Source organism: Geotrypetes seraphini, chromosome 5 (assembly GCF_902459505.1).
Source record: "Geotrypetes seraphini chromosome 5, aGeoSer1.1, whole genome shotgun sequence".
NCBI lineage: Eukaryota > Metazoa > Chordata > Amphibia > Gymnophiona > Dermophiidae > Geotrypetes > Geotrypetes seraphini.
This window is the reverse complement of record NC_047088.1, coordinates 200,059,905-200,077,742: the sequence shown is the minus strand read 5'-3', so window position 1 is coordinate 200,077,742 and position 17,838 is coordinate 200,059,905. Positions and strand designations below refer to the sequence as shown.

Sequence of the window (17,838 nt, the reverse complement as noted above, 5' to 3'; positions counted from 1 at the left end):
TTTTTATTCTTGAGCAGGGTATCCCAGCGCGTCTCATGAGCAGAGAGCTTTTGTGTGGTTGAGTCCATGGAATCCCCAAAGAGCTCATCCCCTAGGCATGGGGCATTGGCTAACCGATCTTGATGGTTAACATCAAGTTCGGATACCCGAAGCCAGGCCAAACGACGCATAGCTACTGACATTGCTGTCGCTCTGGATGTAAGTTCAAAGGTGTCATATATGGATCTAACCATAAACTTACGTAATTGTAGAAGAGACGACAAGCATGTGTGAAAAGCGGGATGCTTTCGTGAAGGAAGATATTTTTCGAAAGAAGCCATGGTGGTAAGGAGATGCTTTAAATAAAAAGAGAAATGAAAAGCATAATTACTAGCCCTATTTGCTAACATAGCATTTTGGTAGAGCCTCTTACCAAATTTATCCATGGCCCTTCCTTCTCTGCCAGGAGGGACAGATGCATATACACTGGCTCCTGAAGTCTTTTTAAGGGTGGATTCGACAAATAAGGATTCATGTGGAAGTTGAGGTTTGTCGAACCCAGGAATGGGAATTACCTTATATAGAGAATCCAGTTTACGTGGGGCCCCTGGGACAGTTAAAGGAGTCTCTAAATTCTTATAGAAAGTTTCCCTCAAGATGTCATGAAGGGGAAGTTTCAAAAATTCCTTTGGAGGCTGATCAAAATCAAGGGCATCCAAAAAAGCTTTAGACTTTTTGGATTCAGCCTCCAAAGGAATGGACAAGGACTCACACATCTCTTTCAAAAAACTAGAGAAAGAGGAAGTGGCCTGTTTGGAGGATGGGTCAGGGACAGCCGAATCCTCCTCCTCTGAGGAACATTCGCCTTCAGAAAGAAAGGGTTCCTCTGAGTCTCCCCACAGATCAGGGTCCCTGACATGGGAAGAATGGTCCCGAGACTCAGGTGTCGACGTTTGCATGTGTCGGGTTTTGCGCACCGACTTACCCGACCTCATCGATACCGAGTCAGGAGAAGTTATCGGTCGCACCGGTGCCGAAGTCTGCACCGATTGATGGTGAGCTCTCGGCTCCGGTGCAAGGACTGGCATCGATACCGATGAGGTTAGGTGAAGCGGTACCGAGACAGTGGAAGCGGGTAACACGGGTTCCACAATCGGTATCGATACGGATTGATCCACAACCGATACCGGTGGCTCGGTGCGGACTGGCACCGGAAGGTTCGGTGTCATGATAGCAGGAAGGAGTCGTTCTAATTGCTCCTTAAGCTGCACCTGAAGGATGGCCGTAATGCGGTCATCGAGGGATGGCACCGGTACCGCTTTTTTCTTCTGCGGTACCTGCGGTGCCGCTCGACGCCCCGGAGATGAGGAGCCCGATGTTGAGGGACTCACCTCTATAGGGGCGGAGCGCTTCCGCTGGCGTCTTACAGGCGGCAGGATTGGACTCACTGCACTCGAGGCCGGAAGACGTTCCAGCGGGGAAGGCTTCTTAGCCGGCTTACCTGACTGTTGAGATGCCGGTGTGGAATCACGCGGCGTCGAAGACGAGGGTGCCGACTGAATCGGTGCCGAAGCCGGAGTCGAAGGAACGGGGTCGGACATCTCGGCACCGAATAACAATCGCTGCTGAATTTGGCGATTTTTCAATGTCCGTTTTTTTAAAGTAGCACAGCGGGTGCAAGAAGAGGCCTGATGCTCAGGACCCAAACACTGTAAACACCAGTTGTGTGGGTCCGTGAGAGATATAGGCCTAGCACACCGCTGGCACTTTTTAAAACCCGGTTGAGGGGGCATGAAAGTAAAAACGGCTTCCGCCAAATCGAAGGCCGAGGCTTCGATGGTGGCAGAAGGCCCCGCCGGGGAAAACCGAAACTGAAGAATAAAAATGAAAGTTTTTTTTTTTTTTTTTTTTTTTTTACAAATGGAAAGAAAGAAAAAAGGCAATTTAAGCCAAAACGTTTACGCGAGCGGGAAGGCAAGTTAGGAGAAAATTTCAACAGCCGTTGAAAACGCGTCTTCTTAGCTCCGCGGAAACTAAGAAACTGAGGGACCGCGCGCCTCTGTCGGGCGGGAAGGCACTCGCGCGTGCGCGGTGCGGCCGAGCTAGAACTTTCTAAAAAGTTCTTAGAGTGCAATCACTCTAAAATTGTCCGTACCGGGGCTCCGTCGGTGCCGTCACCCATCAGTCAAGAATATGCTGCCTGCTTGTCCTGGGATAATAATACAATACAACCTTTATTTATATACTGCTAATACCTCCATTAAGTTCATAGCTGTTTACATAAATAATTATGAAGATACAAATTATTAAACAGTATTACAATATTTGGGAGTTAATAACAAATTATTGAAATAGATAGGTCTTTAGGTCTTTTTTGAAAATCTTCAAGTTAGATTAATATTGTTAGGTTAGATTAGATTGTTAGGTTAGAGTAATATAGTTAGGTTAATATTTGTAAAGATTTCCAAAGTTTTGCTGCCTAATAAGCACATGTTGAGTTAAAAGATCTGGCACCGACAGCACTTTTTAAAGCCGGTCAACGGTTTCAACATGGATGGAAAAATTGTGGTGGCAAAATTAAATTCAATGATGATACAGAAGAAAAAGCCTGCCGAAGAATAACACGATGGCTGAAAGGGTCAAGTGAGGAAAAAAGAAATTTCTTTTTAACTAAGAAACATTTATAAAGTAAGGAAAAATAATGGCCAAAGTCCAGTCGTAGAAAAACGATGCGGGTTGAAGGCAACGCAGGCTAGATGAAGTCCCAGAAAAAAACCACTTTGCTCCACAGAAAATGAAGAACTGAGGAACTGCGAGCTTATGTCTGGCGGGAAGGCACTCGCACATGCGTGGTGTGGGCAGTTGTGAAGTTTCTTAAAACTTGTTCTGGAGATAATTTAATAAACATTGACATATAAAACCATGAAAATTCAATTAAAAAGTACAATGATAAAAAATACTGTGATAAAAATCCAACCGGACCCTACACGGTCCGTGTTTCGGCGAACACGCCTTCCTCAGGGGTCCAATGGTTTGCAAACTCACATATAAAGAATTGGACTGAAAACAGTCTATTGTCTTTAAACATGTGAGCAAAGAACACCGCTATTGCTTTGGGTTCTCTCTGCACATACACTGGGTGCCCGCGACTCTTTCTTCACGCCTCTCATGAACCTCTATGGATTCCTGGATTAGGCTCTAGTTGAGTAATTCTTTCTCCTTTCCACTTTCATGGTTGGGAACTATAGAAATAGCGGCAAAAATGAAAGGTCAGAAGCACCCAACAAGGACTCCTTTGGGTAGTTCTCTACTTTCACTGCAATGAGATTAAAGAATGAAAGGCAGGGAAGCAGGGAAGGAGGAAACAAACCTCCTCACAAATCTCCTCCTCCTCCTCTCAATTCTCTACTGTAACTAGTTTTCTAGATGTGTATGCTTGAATCTCCTCATGGACGTACTAATCATTCTCTAGGTTATCACTGTGGTTACTCTTTGAGGGAAGTATCATAGCAAATGGTCCTGTCCCTTCTACACTTGCCAGTTTCATTTATTCTCCACTGGGAGAACACAAAGCTAGTAAAGGGTAGAGACAGTTGATAAAAAACGACTGTCCATCCCTACCCCTTACAAGTTGTGTGTTCTCCCAGTAGAGAATATATGAAATAGGCAAGTGCAGAGGGGACAGGACCCCCCCCCAAAAAAAATAATATTAAATAAATAAAGTACACCCTCTTTATCACATTCATTCTGGAATTTAAAAAAAAACAAAACCCAGAACAAAATGATATGAAAATGGTTTGGCTGCCCATCCCTAAGTAAAGGGTGCAATAGGTTTCCTATATATAAAGAAGAAATAGACTGAGGGGATCTCACACATCACTGGGCGTATGAAACACAAAATATATGTTCAGTAAAAAATAAAAGATTTTACTCAGATGTAGCACTTACACCTTTGGACCACTGGATGTCATCCCCTACCTGAATGACAGATTTTCTGCTTGTGCATGAAGAAGACAGTTAAATAATTAAGGCTGTCTTAACTTATCTTGGGTAAGTTCACCCCACAGCCAGAAGAATTTTCAGGATATACACAAAAATAAATCAGCACACACTGAAGACCTAATTTGTACATTTATAATATGCATACATATTCACTGTGATATTCTGAAGACAACTAACTGGCTGTAGTTTATGGGAAGCCATGCTGCAAAAAGAGACAACAATTATAACATTTTCTGCAGTTTTAAATTATTAACTGGATTTTGACAGTCACATGGGGTGTTTTATAAACAAAGCATTAACTTACCAGTTAGTAGAAGGTCAGAAGGCTCTAACTGTTCCAATTCAGTTTCAACAGATGCTAGATCTTCAAGTAAACTCACATGGTTTTCTAAATTTATTGGATTAATTTGAAGAGAATGTTCATTCTCCATGTCTACAATTATATCACTTGAACTCCCAAAAGGTATTTCTTTGTTTAACTGCAATTTGTTTTCAAGCTCTGCAATCTGCAAATTTTAGGATACTATGTTAAAAAAGGTACAGATTTAAAATAAAAGTACAAGTTATACAAAACATAATTAGCTAACCTGAGTGTGTAATATCTTAAGTTCCTCTGAATGCATCTTTTCTTTTGCTTCAAGAATTCCTTTATGATCCTCTTCTTTTTTCATAAATTCTACTTCTCTGAAAAAATACAGTTATGTTGTGACATTTCTGGACTTGTACATTAAGCCAGTAAGAAAAAACAATTGTGGTATCTATATTTTATTGGCATCAAATTTCAAACTGAAATGCTTTATAAAAGATAATTATTAAATTAAGCATCTACAAGACTTCCAGTGGAACTTACAGAGCACACTGTACATGAAAAAGAAATATGGGATCAATTAAGTTAATTGAAACCTCACATGGCACTGTACTTTATACTTGTAAAAATACACTGAAAGTGGACAAAATGTAACAAGTTACACAAAATTGCTCAAAGCATGTAAAATAAAGGAGAATTCAATGATCTCTATTATTGTTTGTATCATACTGACATTTATAATTTCTGTTGTGATTGTTCTGCAGGGCTGAGTCGGTACATAAAATCAACTCCAACACCTTTATTTATATATCTATATATATGTTGTACTACATACAAATTGGGATTTTGGTTTAATTTATGGTTATCATTTTTGGTCAGTTATTATGGATTTGGCATTTCTGTGTGTGACTGAGGTATTCTGTATTTTTCTATGTAGTAATTTGATTTGTTCAATTGTCTCAATAGTAGAAGGGATATTTCTGAGGGGGGAGGGGAGACAGGAGTTTTGTTGATTCTTGTTCTATATTTGTGATTTATAAAATGATAAGTTGTATAAATTATTGTTTCTTTTTATATTTTTAAAAAGTGGTTTCAATATAAAATCATAACTATTCAAGGCTTGTGTGGATGGGATCAGAGTTCATGGGGTCAGGGACAAACTTTATCATTCTTTAGGTGCCACTTTCACCAATATAAATATCATAAAATATATTACATTTTGTAATCAAAGAACTTGATTTCAAAATATATTCTAAAATTAAAACATATCCTGAAAAAAGAGTTAATCAAATTATCTCTGAAATAAGAAATTTAAGTATTATAATGTGATATTTGCATGATATACAATTTAACTTTATTATTAGGAGATGGAGTCGGCATATTTTCAATGACTGCAACTCCAATAACCCAATAATTGCTTCTGACTCAGACTCCACAGCCCTGGTTAAATGTGTATATTTTTGATACTGTTTTATGTTTTTTCTATTATTACGTTTACAGTTGCTATTTCCAAGTTCACCTCATTTGTTGTATTCGTGTTTATATTTGGTCATTTTATCATTGTTATGCAGTTTAAAAAATTGTAAATTTTATGTAAATTGTACCTGTGGTACAGATTGTGGTGAATCTGAAAAGGCTGTTAAATCCCAATGAACAAATAAAACCCTATATATATATATATATATATATATATATATATATATATATATTTATTTATTACATAAAACCTATATATATATATATATATTTATTTATTACATAAAACAAATAAAACCATATATATATATATTTATTTATTACATATACATTTACACTGTAATTGGCCCAAAAATGGGGGTCTCTGTTTAATATTCATGCCAGCGTACACCCGCTCCCCTCCCAGACTTCTGAAGGCCTCCACTGGGCAGCTAGGCTCTGTACCCTGTCACACCTCCCTGCCCTGTCCATCATACCTCTGCCGCTGGATTCCCTGGTGGTCTAGAGGTGTAGCGGGCAAGAGCGAGCTTTCTGGGATCCCGTCTCCCTGCTAACCTGGTCAATAGCTCGCTTCCATGAGTTCCGGCTTCAACCAATGAGCGGTACCAAGCAGGAGCATACTTTGGCACTGCTGCTCGGTGCTCAGCAGCTTCCTGAATGGCTCCTGCGAATTCTCGTAGCCACTGCACAAGAACCTGAAGATGCCTGGAATTAGAGCTGTGGTAACATGGTCATAACGCTGGGAATGACTCTAGGAGGAAAAACCCGAGGATCCATGATGACACCTGTGGAATGAATGAAGAGAACTATAATCCCCTCCCAATGCCCAGAGAAACTAGTGCACAGGGAACATAGGGGGCATTAACAACCCCCAAATAGAAGCCAGACAGACTTAAAACAACAAGAATCCGGCCACAGCCGCTGAAGGTGATCCTCGAGGCAGCGAAGAGTTCAGCTCTCAGACTCTGCACTAGCTGAAAATGTACTAAGAACCCGAATGAAATCATAAAGGGTGCCCGACAATCGCAGCCACACCAACCTACACCAGTGGAGGACAGGCATGCATCTCCACAGAGGACACATTGCGCAGGCCGCAATGACATGCATATGCCATAAAGGAAGTGGCCACAACCACTCGGCTACCTGAGGTTGCTAGAAAAGAAGATTTTGCATCATAACAGCCTCCTGCGATCTTGAGAATCCTAAACTTCACTCTCCCATCGCTAGGGAGGGCTGCACACTGGAAAACCTATGCCACGATGGAATCCACCTCAGGCTTTCAAATCTGCCAAAAAGCAGGATTCAGTTGATAAAGTGTAGACCTAGCTTTAGCAGATCAGAAACCAGACCCAGGAGCTTAAGCAGATCAGAAACCAGACCCAGGAGTGTGGACAGAATAGAAAAGGCACAGGAGAACGGTCCAGTACCGAAGCCTGGAAGGTAGAAAATCCAAATGGAGCTCTATCAGAACATCAGCCGTAAAAAGGCAAACAGAAGCCCAAATTAGAAGGATCAGCACCTCCAAATCCAGAAGCTCAGAGTGGCCGAGGAGACCAGCCTCAGCAAAGGCAGCAGTTGGATCTAACTTAAATATAGTGGCAGGAGACAGAACAAACATAAAATCTGCATGGCAACTACTGCAATCGAAGTCTGGCATGGCCAGACAAGAGAGCTCCCGAACAGGAAGCTTTGCCACAGACGTCAAAGACCGAAAAAGCCCCGATGCGCCCACTGGCTGCGTCCAACGAGTGGGATCTGAGGATACACCGTTCCAAGGAGCCAAGTAAAATCCAGTGAAAAGGCCCACTCTGCAACCATGGCAGGGCTCTGTTGAGATACATGCATCGTGGCAAGAGTCCCCAGACTTGGAACGCAGGAGTACTGCACCAGACTCCAGAATGGCCTCTGGGTGAGAATTTCTTCTGAAGACACGAATACAGCCAGCTCCCTAGCCCAAGAAGGCAAAGAAGAGGTAAAGCCCGAAACTCCTACCCTCTCCATGGCGCACGTAGTATGCAATCGCTAATCTGGTGCCCATCCAGTGTAATGAATGTCAACATTCAATAAATTAGGGGCTGGGGAGTCCATCCCAATCGATTTTGAGTCAAATCAAGGGGGTTTTGAGGCAGAAATCAAAATTAGAAAAAAAAGATCATTTTTAAAATCCAAGATGGTCACCATTACAAATTCACACCAAAAATGGCAAAAATAAACAAAATCCAAAAATAAAAAAATAGCGATTTGGAGTCTGGGGAGGTGGGGGGCCTGAACCCTACCTACAAAAACTGTGAAAAACGATGTTTAACTTGATCTAGGTACTCACAGTCTCTGTAATGCCTTTGCCTGTCAGCGTTTTTAAAGCAGCTGAGTGGAGAAAAAGGACTTTCTGCCTCAGAAACAGCTCCAAATGCACTGGAATGGAAGATCTTCGGACTGCAGTTAGCCAGAGGCCAACTATACCCTCCGCCCCCACGGATCCTCTGCCATGCGTCTGGGGGTGGGAAAGGCAGCCTGCACCTTGAAATCTGGGTGGGTTTCTGTCCAGATGCACACAGCCTGCGCTAGAAACCTGTGACAGCGTCACTGGCCAGCAAAACTCCACAAGAAGTGACCCCGGATACTTCTAGAAGGTGGCACACAGCCGGCTGGCTTCACAGATCCACCAGAGTTTCTCTGTGAAGCTGCAGTCCAGCATCATGGGACTGCGCCTTTTTCTCCGACAGCGGACCACCAGGGAGGGATCTCAAGGCATTGAAGTCACCAAGAAAAAAATTTAAGCAAAAAAATAAGAAACAGAAGCAGAGCACCAGCAAAAGACTTCTGCTCGGACTGCTTGCAGAAATTAAAACTAAGGTTGTTTACTGTCTCTCATACTAGGAGGGTGGAGCATGTGTTCAGAAAAGACGTAGATTTCTGCAACACCCAGACAATGGGTTGGGACTGAACACCTAGTGTATGGAATCCGGGTCTTTGAAAAATTAAAAATGAACCAACATTCGGAACTGATTCTGGAAGGGCATTCCACATTTAAGGACCTGTTACACAGAATATTCATGAATGAATAAATACCCTATGTATCACTTGCAGTGAGAGCACTTCTAACAACTGCTTAAATTGAGACCATAATGGACAAGAGGGCACATAAGGTACTATTGAATTAACCAAAGCAATAGGCAAATCCTGATGTAATGCTTTATATACTTAACTCAAATCTTAACCTGTACCCTCCAAACTACTGGAAGTCAGTGCAAGGGATGGGGCCTTAGGCATCTGAGCCAATCAGGGCATTAGGTCCCTTCCCATGTATCACATGATGCACAAGGGAGGGGAAGGCCCACCATTTTGGGCTGGCAGGCCTTGGAGCTGAAGGGAATGAGTGTCCCTCCTGCTCTCTAGGTACCGGGGGGGGGGGGGGGATGTCGGAGGGGAGGTGTTGAGGGAGAATCCAGTATCAGGAGGGAGTGGGCATCCTTCCTGCCTTTTGGGGGATGGGGGCAGGGGAAGGGTAGGGGGGCATCTGACGTGGGGGACATCTGGTGACAGGAGGGAGTGGGCATCCCTCCTGCCAATTCTGGCTGGCAAGGGGGGCTACTGTGGCAGGAGTAGGCATCCCTTCTGTCTCTCTGTTGGGGGTGGGTCAGGTCCTATGGTTGTCGTCGGGGGTTAATATAGCATACCATACCTTTTTTTTTCTTTTTTTTTTTTAATGGAGCAGATATTTTGTGTGTGAAACACACAAATAGCATCTGTGCCCATTAAAAAATAAAAGTATGGCATGTTATATTAATTTGTATTGGTAGGACAGGTAAGCGACTGGTCTCTCTCTAATTAAAATTTGATTTACTGTTCTTCCTGCAAACATTACAGATATGGTGCTCTTTTGATTCAGTTTCTGAATACCAAGTATCTAAATTGTGTGAAAAGTTGAGAAAGTGTAAATGTTCATTGGATCCTTTTCCATCATATCTTTTTCTTAATATTCCTTCTCAGGCCGTAAAGTGATTGACTATTTTATTAAATTACTCACTGGAAAATGGATACTTTACGCAATCTATGAGGCAAATAACACTCCTTCCCCTTCTGAAAAAATCAGATCTAGATCCTATTATCCCCTCTCATTATCGACCAATTGCTAATATACCAAAGTTGACAAAGTTGTTAGAATCAATTGCAGCTGGTCAACTTACCAATTATCTGGAGAAATTCTCACTACTTCAACTTTTTCAAAATGGATTTCGTTCTAATTTTAGTACTGAAATCTTATTGATCTCTCTTCTTTCTAAAATCCAACAATTACGACTACAAAATAAATGTTCAATTTTGCTTCAGTTTGATTTGTTCGTGGCGTTTGACATAGTGCATCATGATATTCTGCTCCAATTACTTTCAGATATCGGACTTAATTAAGTTGTCTTTGTTTGGTTTTCTAAATTTTTACTGTCTCGATCTTAATCAGTTAATATTGATGGTAATATTTCTAACTCCTGGCAGCCTCCTTGTGGGGTTCCCCAGATCTCTCCGCTTTCACCAATCTTATTCAATCTTTGTATGACAACTTTGAATACTTATAAGTTGTCAGCTTGGGAAACGTTTTTTACCTATGCGATGACATCTTTATATTGATCGAGATTGACTCAAATATTACCAATTTCAAAAGGAAGAAATAAAAGTTTTAAAGCAGGACATGTTACAATTTAAAACAGAGACACAAAATACAAATAAGGAGCTAATGCTACTGAAACAAAATCAAGATATGCTGGTTAAAGATAATATATTACTCAGGAAGAAGTTGGAAGTGCAGGAGAATAATGGTCGAATAAATAATTTGAGATTTATAAATTTTCCAAGAATCCTGTCAACTTCTCCTAGAGAAATGGTGAAAAGATATTTTATGGAAATTTTGGAAATTCCTGAAAACTCCTTACCTCCTCTCACAAGAGTGTATTACCTACCTGCTAAGCCCCAATTCAAAGAAGAAGAAAAAATTGAGGAACCCCGGGAGAGGTCATTGGACATTTCGGCTATACTAGAACAATCAGATAGAGAATTGGTGTCTGTTGCTTTGGCTCCAGACAGGGATTGGATATTAAAACTTTTCTTTAAAAATAGATCCAAAGACTTCCTGGGACAGCATATTCAGATTTTTCCTGATGTCTCTAGAGAGACTCAAAAAAGAAGGAAAGAATTTTTAATTCTAAAACCTGGAGTGACACAAATAGGGGGTATTTTCTTTTTGAGATATCCATGTAAATGTGTAGTTAGATATTTATCATTGAAGTATATATTTACAGAGCCATCTCAACTGATTAGCTTTCTCTCAATGAAACGTCTAGAAAGAGGAATAACAACGTCCATGGAAAGTTAGCTTCCTGCACTTTAGTCAGATAAGGATTTTTCTTATTTAATTAATTTGAATTATATATGTTCTACTCTTAATTACGAATCCAATAATATTGAGGACTAGTGTGAGATCAGCTAGATTAGTATTTCCTTGTAGTAATATTAATTTTGTAATCTTAGTTTAATATGTTGTTTGATCTCACTTTACTGTACAAGATGTATATGCTTGGAAATATTGTAAAAATTTTATAAATAAATAATAATAAAAAAAAAAAAATATTACCAATTTAACTTTTAAAATAAACCACTGTATTTCCAAACTTCAAATTTGGGCTATGTCTGTCCAGATGAAGTTAATAATAATAATAATAATTTTATTTCTTATATACCGCTTAACCCTAAGTTCGAAGCGGTTTACAGTGAAGTCGTGTCTAGAGAGAGTACAGTGTTAACAGAAGGATACAGGATAATACAAAGTGAGCAGGTACTGGGTGATACAATAAGGTACGAAATATTAACACGATAAACAGTTACAGTATGTTTACAATGAAGTACAGGGTACTGGGGTGTTTACAAAGGGTACAAGATAGTAACAAGAGGACAGTTACAGGATGTTTACAGTAAGATACAGGAAAGTACAAGGTGAGTGGGAACTGGGGTGGTTACAGTAAGGTACAAGATATTAACAAGAGTACAGTTACAGGATGTTTACAATCAGATACAGGATGTTATACTAAGTTATAGGGTGATACAATATGAACAGTTACTAGGGATCAGTGCTGTTTACAGCTAGATGTATGATGAGTGTAAGAGAGGTACAGCATTAGACGTTAGGGGAGGGGGAAACGGAAGGGGAGGGTTTTCGAGGTGGTTTATAATTGGTAGGGGGAGAGTTTAGGTGGTGTTGAAGAGGCGGGTCTTCAGAGATTTTCTGAAGTCCGCGCATGATGTGGCTTCGAGTATTGGTTTTGCAGCCAAACTTTTTATATACAGTGGTACCTTGGATTACGAGCATAATTCGTTCCAGGAGCATGCTCGTAATCCAAAATGCTCGTTTATCAAAGCGAGTTTCCCCATAGGAAATAATGGAAACTCGCTTTGATGCGTTTCCCCCCCCCCCCGAGAACCGGCATTGCTCCCCTCGAAGGCCCCCCCCTGCGATCCGGCACCTCCCCTGCGATCCGGCACCCCCCCCCTGCCTCGAACCAGCACCCCCCCGCCACGATTGGGCACCCCCCCCCGACACGATCTGACCCCCCCCCCCCGACACGATTGGGCACCCCCCCCGACACGATCTGACATCCCCCCCCCCCCCGACACAATTGGGCATCCCCGCCGCTTCTTACCCTCATCTGGGCACTCTTGAAGATCGGCCTACTCATCTGCTGGGCCTTGAGCATGCTCAGATGCTCAAGGCCCAGCAGACGAGTAGGCCGATCTTCAAGAGTGCCCAGATGAGGGTAAGAAGCGGCGGGGGGGTGCCGGTTCGAGGCAGGGGGGTGCCGGATCGCAGGGGGGGGTGCTCGTAAATCGAGCCATGCTCGGTTTCCGAGGTACCGATTTTGCAAATGTTTTGCTCATCTTGCAAAACACTCACAAACCGGTGCACTTGTAAACCGAGGTACCACTATATTCTTATTACACATACAATATATATATATATATATATATATATATATATATATTGTATATACTGTATATGATGTACATGTTTATTTTTGATTGCCTTTAATAACATAGATAAATATATATGTAGCAGTGAATACATCCATTATGATGCATTCAGAAATTCACAAGAATGTTAACTTCTCAGCACTTACTTTTGTTGATAATCCTTAAGTAATTTTTTAGCCTTATTATATTTCTTCTCAAGCACATCATATTGTTCTTGAGTTTCTTTTAGATGCTCATTTACTGTTTTACATAAACTTTGTGCTTCTAGCCAATAAGTCTCCAATTTTTTTGCTTTCTCCTTGTTTTCTTCAATATTTTGTTGAAGTCGTGACCTGCTCAATTCCCATTCCATCTTCTCAGCTTCTGCAGCTTTCAGCTTATCCCAAAAAATATGAAATATTAGATTTGAGAAAAAGTCAAACAGCACTATTCTCAAAGAAACTGTTATTACATCTGTAACTGCCTTTAAAAGAACATTATCATTTTATTTTATTTTTTTACTTATAGCTTTTATTTTATGCCAGGGCATGTTATACAGAAGAAAGCATCCAGAAGCTCAATAGAACTGAAAGGTATCATGTACAGAATAACCATTATAGTACAGAGAGCAACCAGCAACAGTAATCCCCCTCCCCCAAGATCCCACATACAATAAATATCACCTTCACTGTACAGTTTTCTTCCACTGTTCATAACATTGCCATTTCCTAATAAAGCTTTCCATCCTGTGATACTTCAAGGCTATCAACCTATACAGAGCGTACCAGTTTAGTCAGCACTAATTGCATATCTGGAGCAGCAGACTGTTTCCAACTGGCTGCTAACACCAGGCGAGCTGTCGTCAGGAACTGTTTAGTAAAGTAGACTTCCCCCTCTCCTCCCAAACATCGTCATAATGATGCAGAAAGACTAACCCAATGGATGGCTCAAGAGCCCTATGCAGAACAGATGACAAGGCTCAGAATAATGAGATCCAGAATCCCCGAGCCATTCCACAATCCCACCACATATGCAATTAAGTACCCTGAGAGCCTACAGCCCCATAACATCCCCCCTCCAGAAAATTTTGCTAGGAGAATAGGGGTGTAATACCAGCGCAACAGTGTTTTGTACCCATTTTCCACCATCATGGCAGTATGCTTCCAGGTCATGTCCCATTCCTCCTGGGTTATATTCCAGTCCAAATCTGCTTCCCACGCCAACATGTATTTCAAGGGGACATCGGATCTACTATTAAGGCAGACATATAGAGCAGAAACCATGCCCTTTTTTTTTTTTTACCACCAGGCTCAACAGCTTTTCAAATTCAGTCCCCCCCCCACACACACACCAAAGAGCTCTCTCATAATTCCAGCTCATTGAATATAGTCCTTCGCTTGGAGATATGGTTTGGAACCTAGAGATTTATTCCCATATCTCTCCTAGAGGTCTCCAAAGGATCGCAACCTCTGCCCCTCTATGTCTATAAATTGCCCCACACATTCCAACCCCCAAAAGGTCCCACCATTTAAAGACCCCCACCCTATATCCAGGGGTAAATTCAGGGTTAAACCGGAGTGGAGTATACCAGGAACGTAGCCTTCCCCACAGGGCCAGACGCTCCACCAAGCGCCAGACCCGCAGGGCAGTCTCCACCATTTCCAGACTCTCCTGTATACTTCTTGCCTCCAGGGAGCCAGGGCAAATGGAGCAAGGAAATAGAGTCTACTCCACCTTGTTTGATATCCATCCAGGGTTTGAACCTGCTATTCCAGAAGTGCCCTCAGCTAGGCTGCCTGATATTTCTAAAGGGATGGCACCGCCAGGCCACCATATTGTTTAAGCAGGCACGTTTCAAGTTTTCAAGTTTTTATTAATATTTGATAAATCGCTTATTCAGTTAACTAAGCGATGTACAGCTTTATAAAAACATAGGTTGTGAAAACTAACAGGGTAATACACATCTTTTAACTCTGGGACAGATATGAAGCGTGGGGATAGCGGGGAGAAGTTACAATTTTTAGTTAAAGAGAGAGAACAAAAAAAGGGAAAAACAAGAGGGAAGGTAACAAAATAAAGGCTTGAAGTTTCATGTGGTAGGTCTCATTATTAGATATTGAACGCGTCTTTAAAAAGATAAGTTTTTAACGTTTTTTTGAATGAAGTTATGTGTTTTTCTTCTCTAATGTAGTGTGGCATTGCGTTCCACAGTTGTGGGGCCATCACAGAAAACATATCGTGTCTTCTAATGCCTATAATTTTCAAAGAGGGGACGGTTAAAAGGTTTTGCGACGTTGAGCGGAGAGATCGGGAGATGTTGTGAGGGATAAGCCTTCTTGAAATAAATTGTGTTTCATTAGAGGATAAGGTTTGTATACTAAGAGCAAAATTTTAAAGTTAATCCGATGGATGATTGGCAGCCAATGAGAATCTATTAGTAAAGGAGTGACATGGTCATATTTTTTGACATTATAAATTAATTTAACTGCCATATTTTGTATAATTTGTAGTCTTCGTTTTTCTTTTTGTGTGATGTTAAGTAGAAGAGTAATCTATTTTGGATAGGACCAGAGAATGAATTAATATGTTAATGGATTTGGGTTCAAGGAATTTTGAAATAGATCGAATCAAACAGTTTATAAAAGCATATTTTAACTATATTGCTAATATGGTCTTGAAACGATAGTTTGTTGTCAACGATAACACCTAAGATTTTTACGGAAGAAACTAATTCAATGGTGATGGAGTTGAGGACGAAAGGGGTTCTTAAGGTTGTATCTTTTTTCCAAGAAAAAAGCATCGCTTTGGTTTTTTGAATATTTAAGGCTAGTTTATTGGAGGTTAGCCAATTGTTTATGATTTAAAGTTTCTTATTAATTGCAATGATTTTGTCAATATTTTCTGGATCAAGAGGATGGAGAAGCTGGATATCATCCGCATATGTAAAGGATGTAAAACCTACAGATTGACAAATACTTAGCAGAGGGGAAAGGAAGATATTGAATAGAAGAGGAGACAGAATAGAACCTTGGGGAATACCGTAAGATAAGGAAAAGACTTCAGAGTTTTCATCGTTGTAACTGACAAATGAGGAACGGTTAGACAGAAAAGAATTAAACCATTTTAAGACTTGGTCCTCAATACCAATGGATTCTAAACATTTGAGTAATAAATCGTGATCTATTGTATCAAAGGCCGCCGATAAGTCTAAAGAAAAAATAATTACTGAATTGTGGTGGTCTAAGTGATAGTGAATGCTATTTATAAGTCCTATCATTGAGTATTTGGTATTGTGGAATTTACGGAAACCAGTTTGATTTGGACGAAGGGCATTGGTGGATTCGATAAAATCTGAGAGCTGGTTGAACACCAATCTTTCGGTTAATTTTGCAAGGAAAGGTATGTTGGCTATGGGACGAAAATTCGAAACTTCATCTGGGCTGATTTTATGGTCTTTTAATATTGGAGTTATGATGGCTGTTTTCCAGAGAAGGGGGACTGAGGCGGTAAGTAAACTTTTTTGAACAAGAGAGTGAATATAAGGACCAAAACAAGAGAAGAATTTTTTAAGATAGAACGGGGGAATGGTTTCAGATCGAGAACCTTTTATATTGATTTTTTTGAAAAGGGATTCAACATTCTCCCACTAATTTAGGGATGCTTGCGGGCCCACACAAAAGCAAAAAGTCGCTGTTGCATGTATACACCTTTCTATCTACCCAAATCAGAAGTGCCTGGAAAAAGAATAAAAGCTGGAGTAGTATCATCATCTTAACCATCTCAATCCTACCAAGCCAGGAGAAGCAACATTTTTCCCAAGTATTCAATTCCTCTCTAATTCTTCGAAGCATCGGGACATAATTTGAATCATAAAGGCAAAGAGCAGGAGGGCCTATTTGAATTCCCAGATAGTGCATAGATCCTTTCACACAACAGAGAGGGCTTTACCCCGGCTCTTCCCCTTCTCGGTCAGAGGAAAGAGTGGTATTTAACAACTCCGATTTGGACATGTTCACCCAAAAGACCATCCTAACGCAATAACTCCACCTCAATCACTTCTAGAGATCTTTCAGGGTCAGTTAAGGTGAACAGAATATCATCTGTGAATAAACTTATCTTATACTCCCCCCCAGGGGACCGAACACCTACTATATCGGGATTCTCCCATATCCACTGAGCCAGGGGCTCCACAACCAGAGCAAAAAGGACAGGGGGCAAATGGCACCCCTGCCTTATCCCCTGGGGGAATTATATAGTGCTCTGAGCCAGTTTAGCATTCAAGGCCTCAAGCCAATATGTGCCAGAACCTGGAACATAATTGGCCAAGGGACCCGATCAAATGCCTACTCCCTACTACCCCCACCACCTAGCCAGCAGATTAACCGCTCCCCTTAACTGTATCCATGACATCCTGTTTGATTAGAAACATAGAAACATAGAAAGATGACGGCAGAAAAGGGCTACAGCCCATCAAGTCTGCCCACTCTACTGACCCACCCCATTAAGTCTGAGTGCATATGACTTAGTTCCTTAGCTCGACCTTCGTAGGGATCCCACGTGGATGTCCCATTTATTCTTAAAGTCGAGCACGCTGGTGGCCTTGATCACCTGCACCGGAAGTCTGTTCCATTGATCCACCACCCTTTCTGTGAAGAAGTACTTCCTGGTGTCACTACTAAATTTCCCTCCTCTAAGTTTAAGCGGGTGCCCCCTTGTGACCGAGGGTCCCTTGGGAACGAATATGTCGTCTTCCAGCTCTACATGACCTGTGACGTATTTAAATGTCTCAATCATGTCACCCCTTTCCCTGCGTTCCTCTAGAGTATAGAGCTGTAATTTGCCCAGTCTTTCTTCGTATGAGAGACCCTTGAGTCCGGAGACCATTCTAGTGGCCATCCGCTGGACCGACTCGGCTCGAAGCACATCTTTACGGTAATGTGGCCTCCAGAATTGCACACAGTATTCCAGATGAGGTCTCACCATGGCTCTATACAGTGGCATTATGACTTCAGGTTTGCGGCTGACGAAGCTTCTCTTGATACATCCCATCATTTGCTTTGCCTTGGACGAGGCCTTCTCTA

General features: G+C 41.3%; 1 protein-coding gene across 2 annotated transcripts in view; it reads right to left on the bottom strand.

Annotated features, from left to right (window-relative positions):
- The window catches only part of LOC117360784 (neurabin-1-like), a 162,512-nt gene that overhangs the window by 64,107 nt on the left and 80,567 nt on the right, over positions 1-17,838 (bottom strand). For both annotated transcript variants that reach the window (XM_033945129.1, XM_033945130.1), the window contains exons 9-11: positions 12,925-13,154; positions 4,569-4,665; positions 4,286-4,487 (exon numbers count right to left, since the gene is read on the bottom strand). In XM_033945129.1, coding sequence (XP_033801020.1) covers positions 4,286-4,487; positions 4,569-4,665; positions 12,925-13,154 — 529 coding nt within the window. The remainder of the gene's footprint in view (positions 1-4,285; positions 4,488-4,568; positions 4,666-12,924; positions 13,155-17,838) is intronic.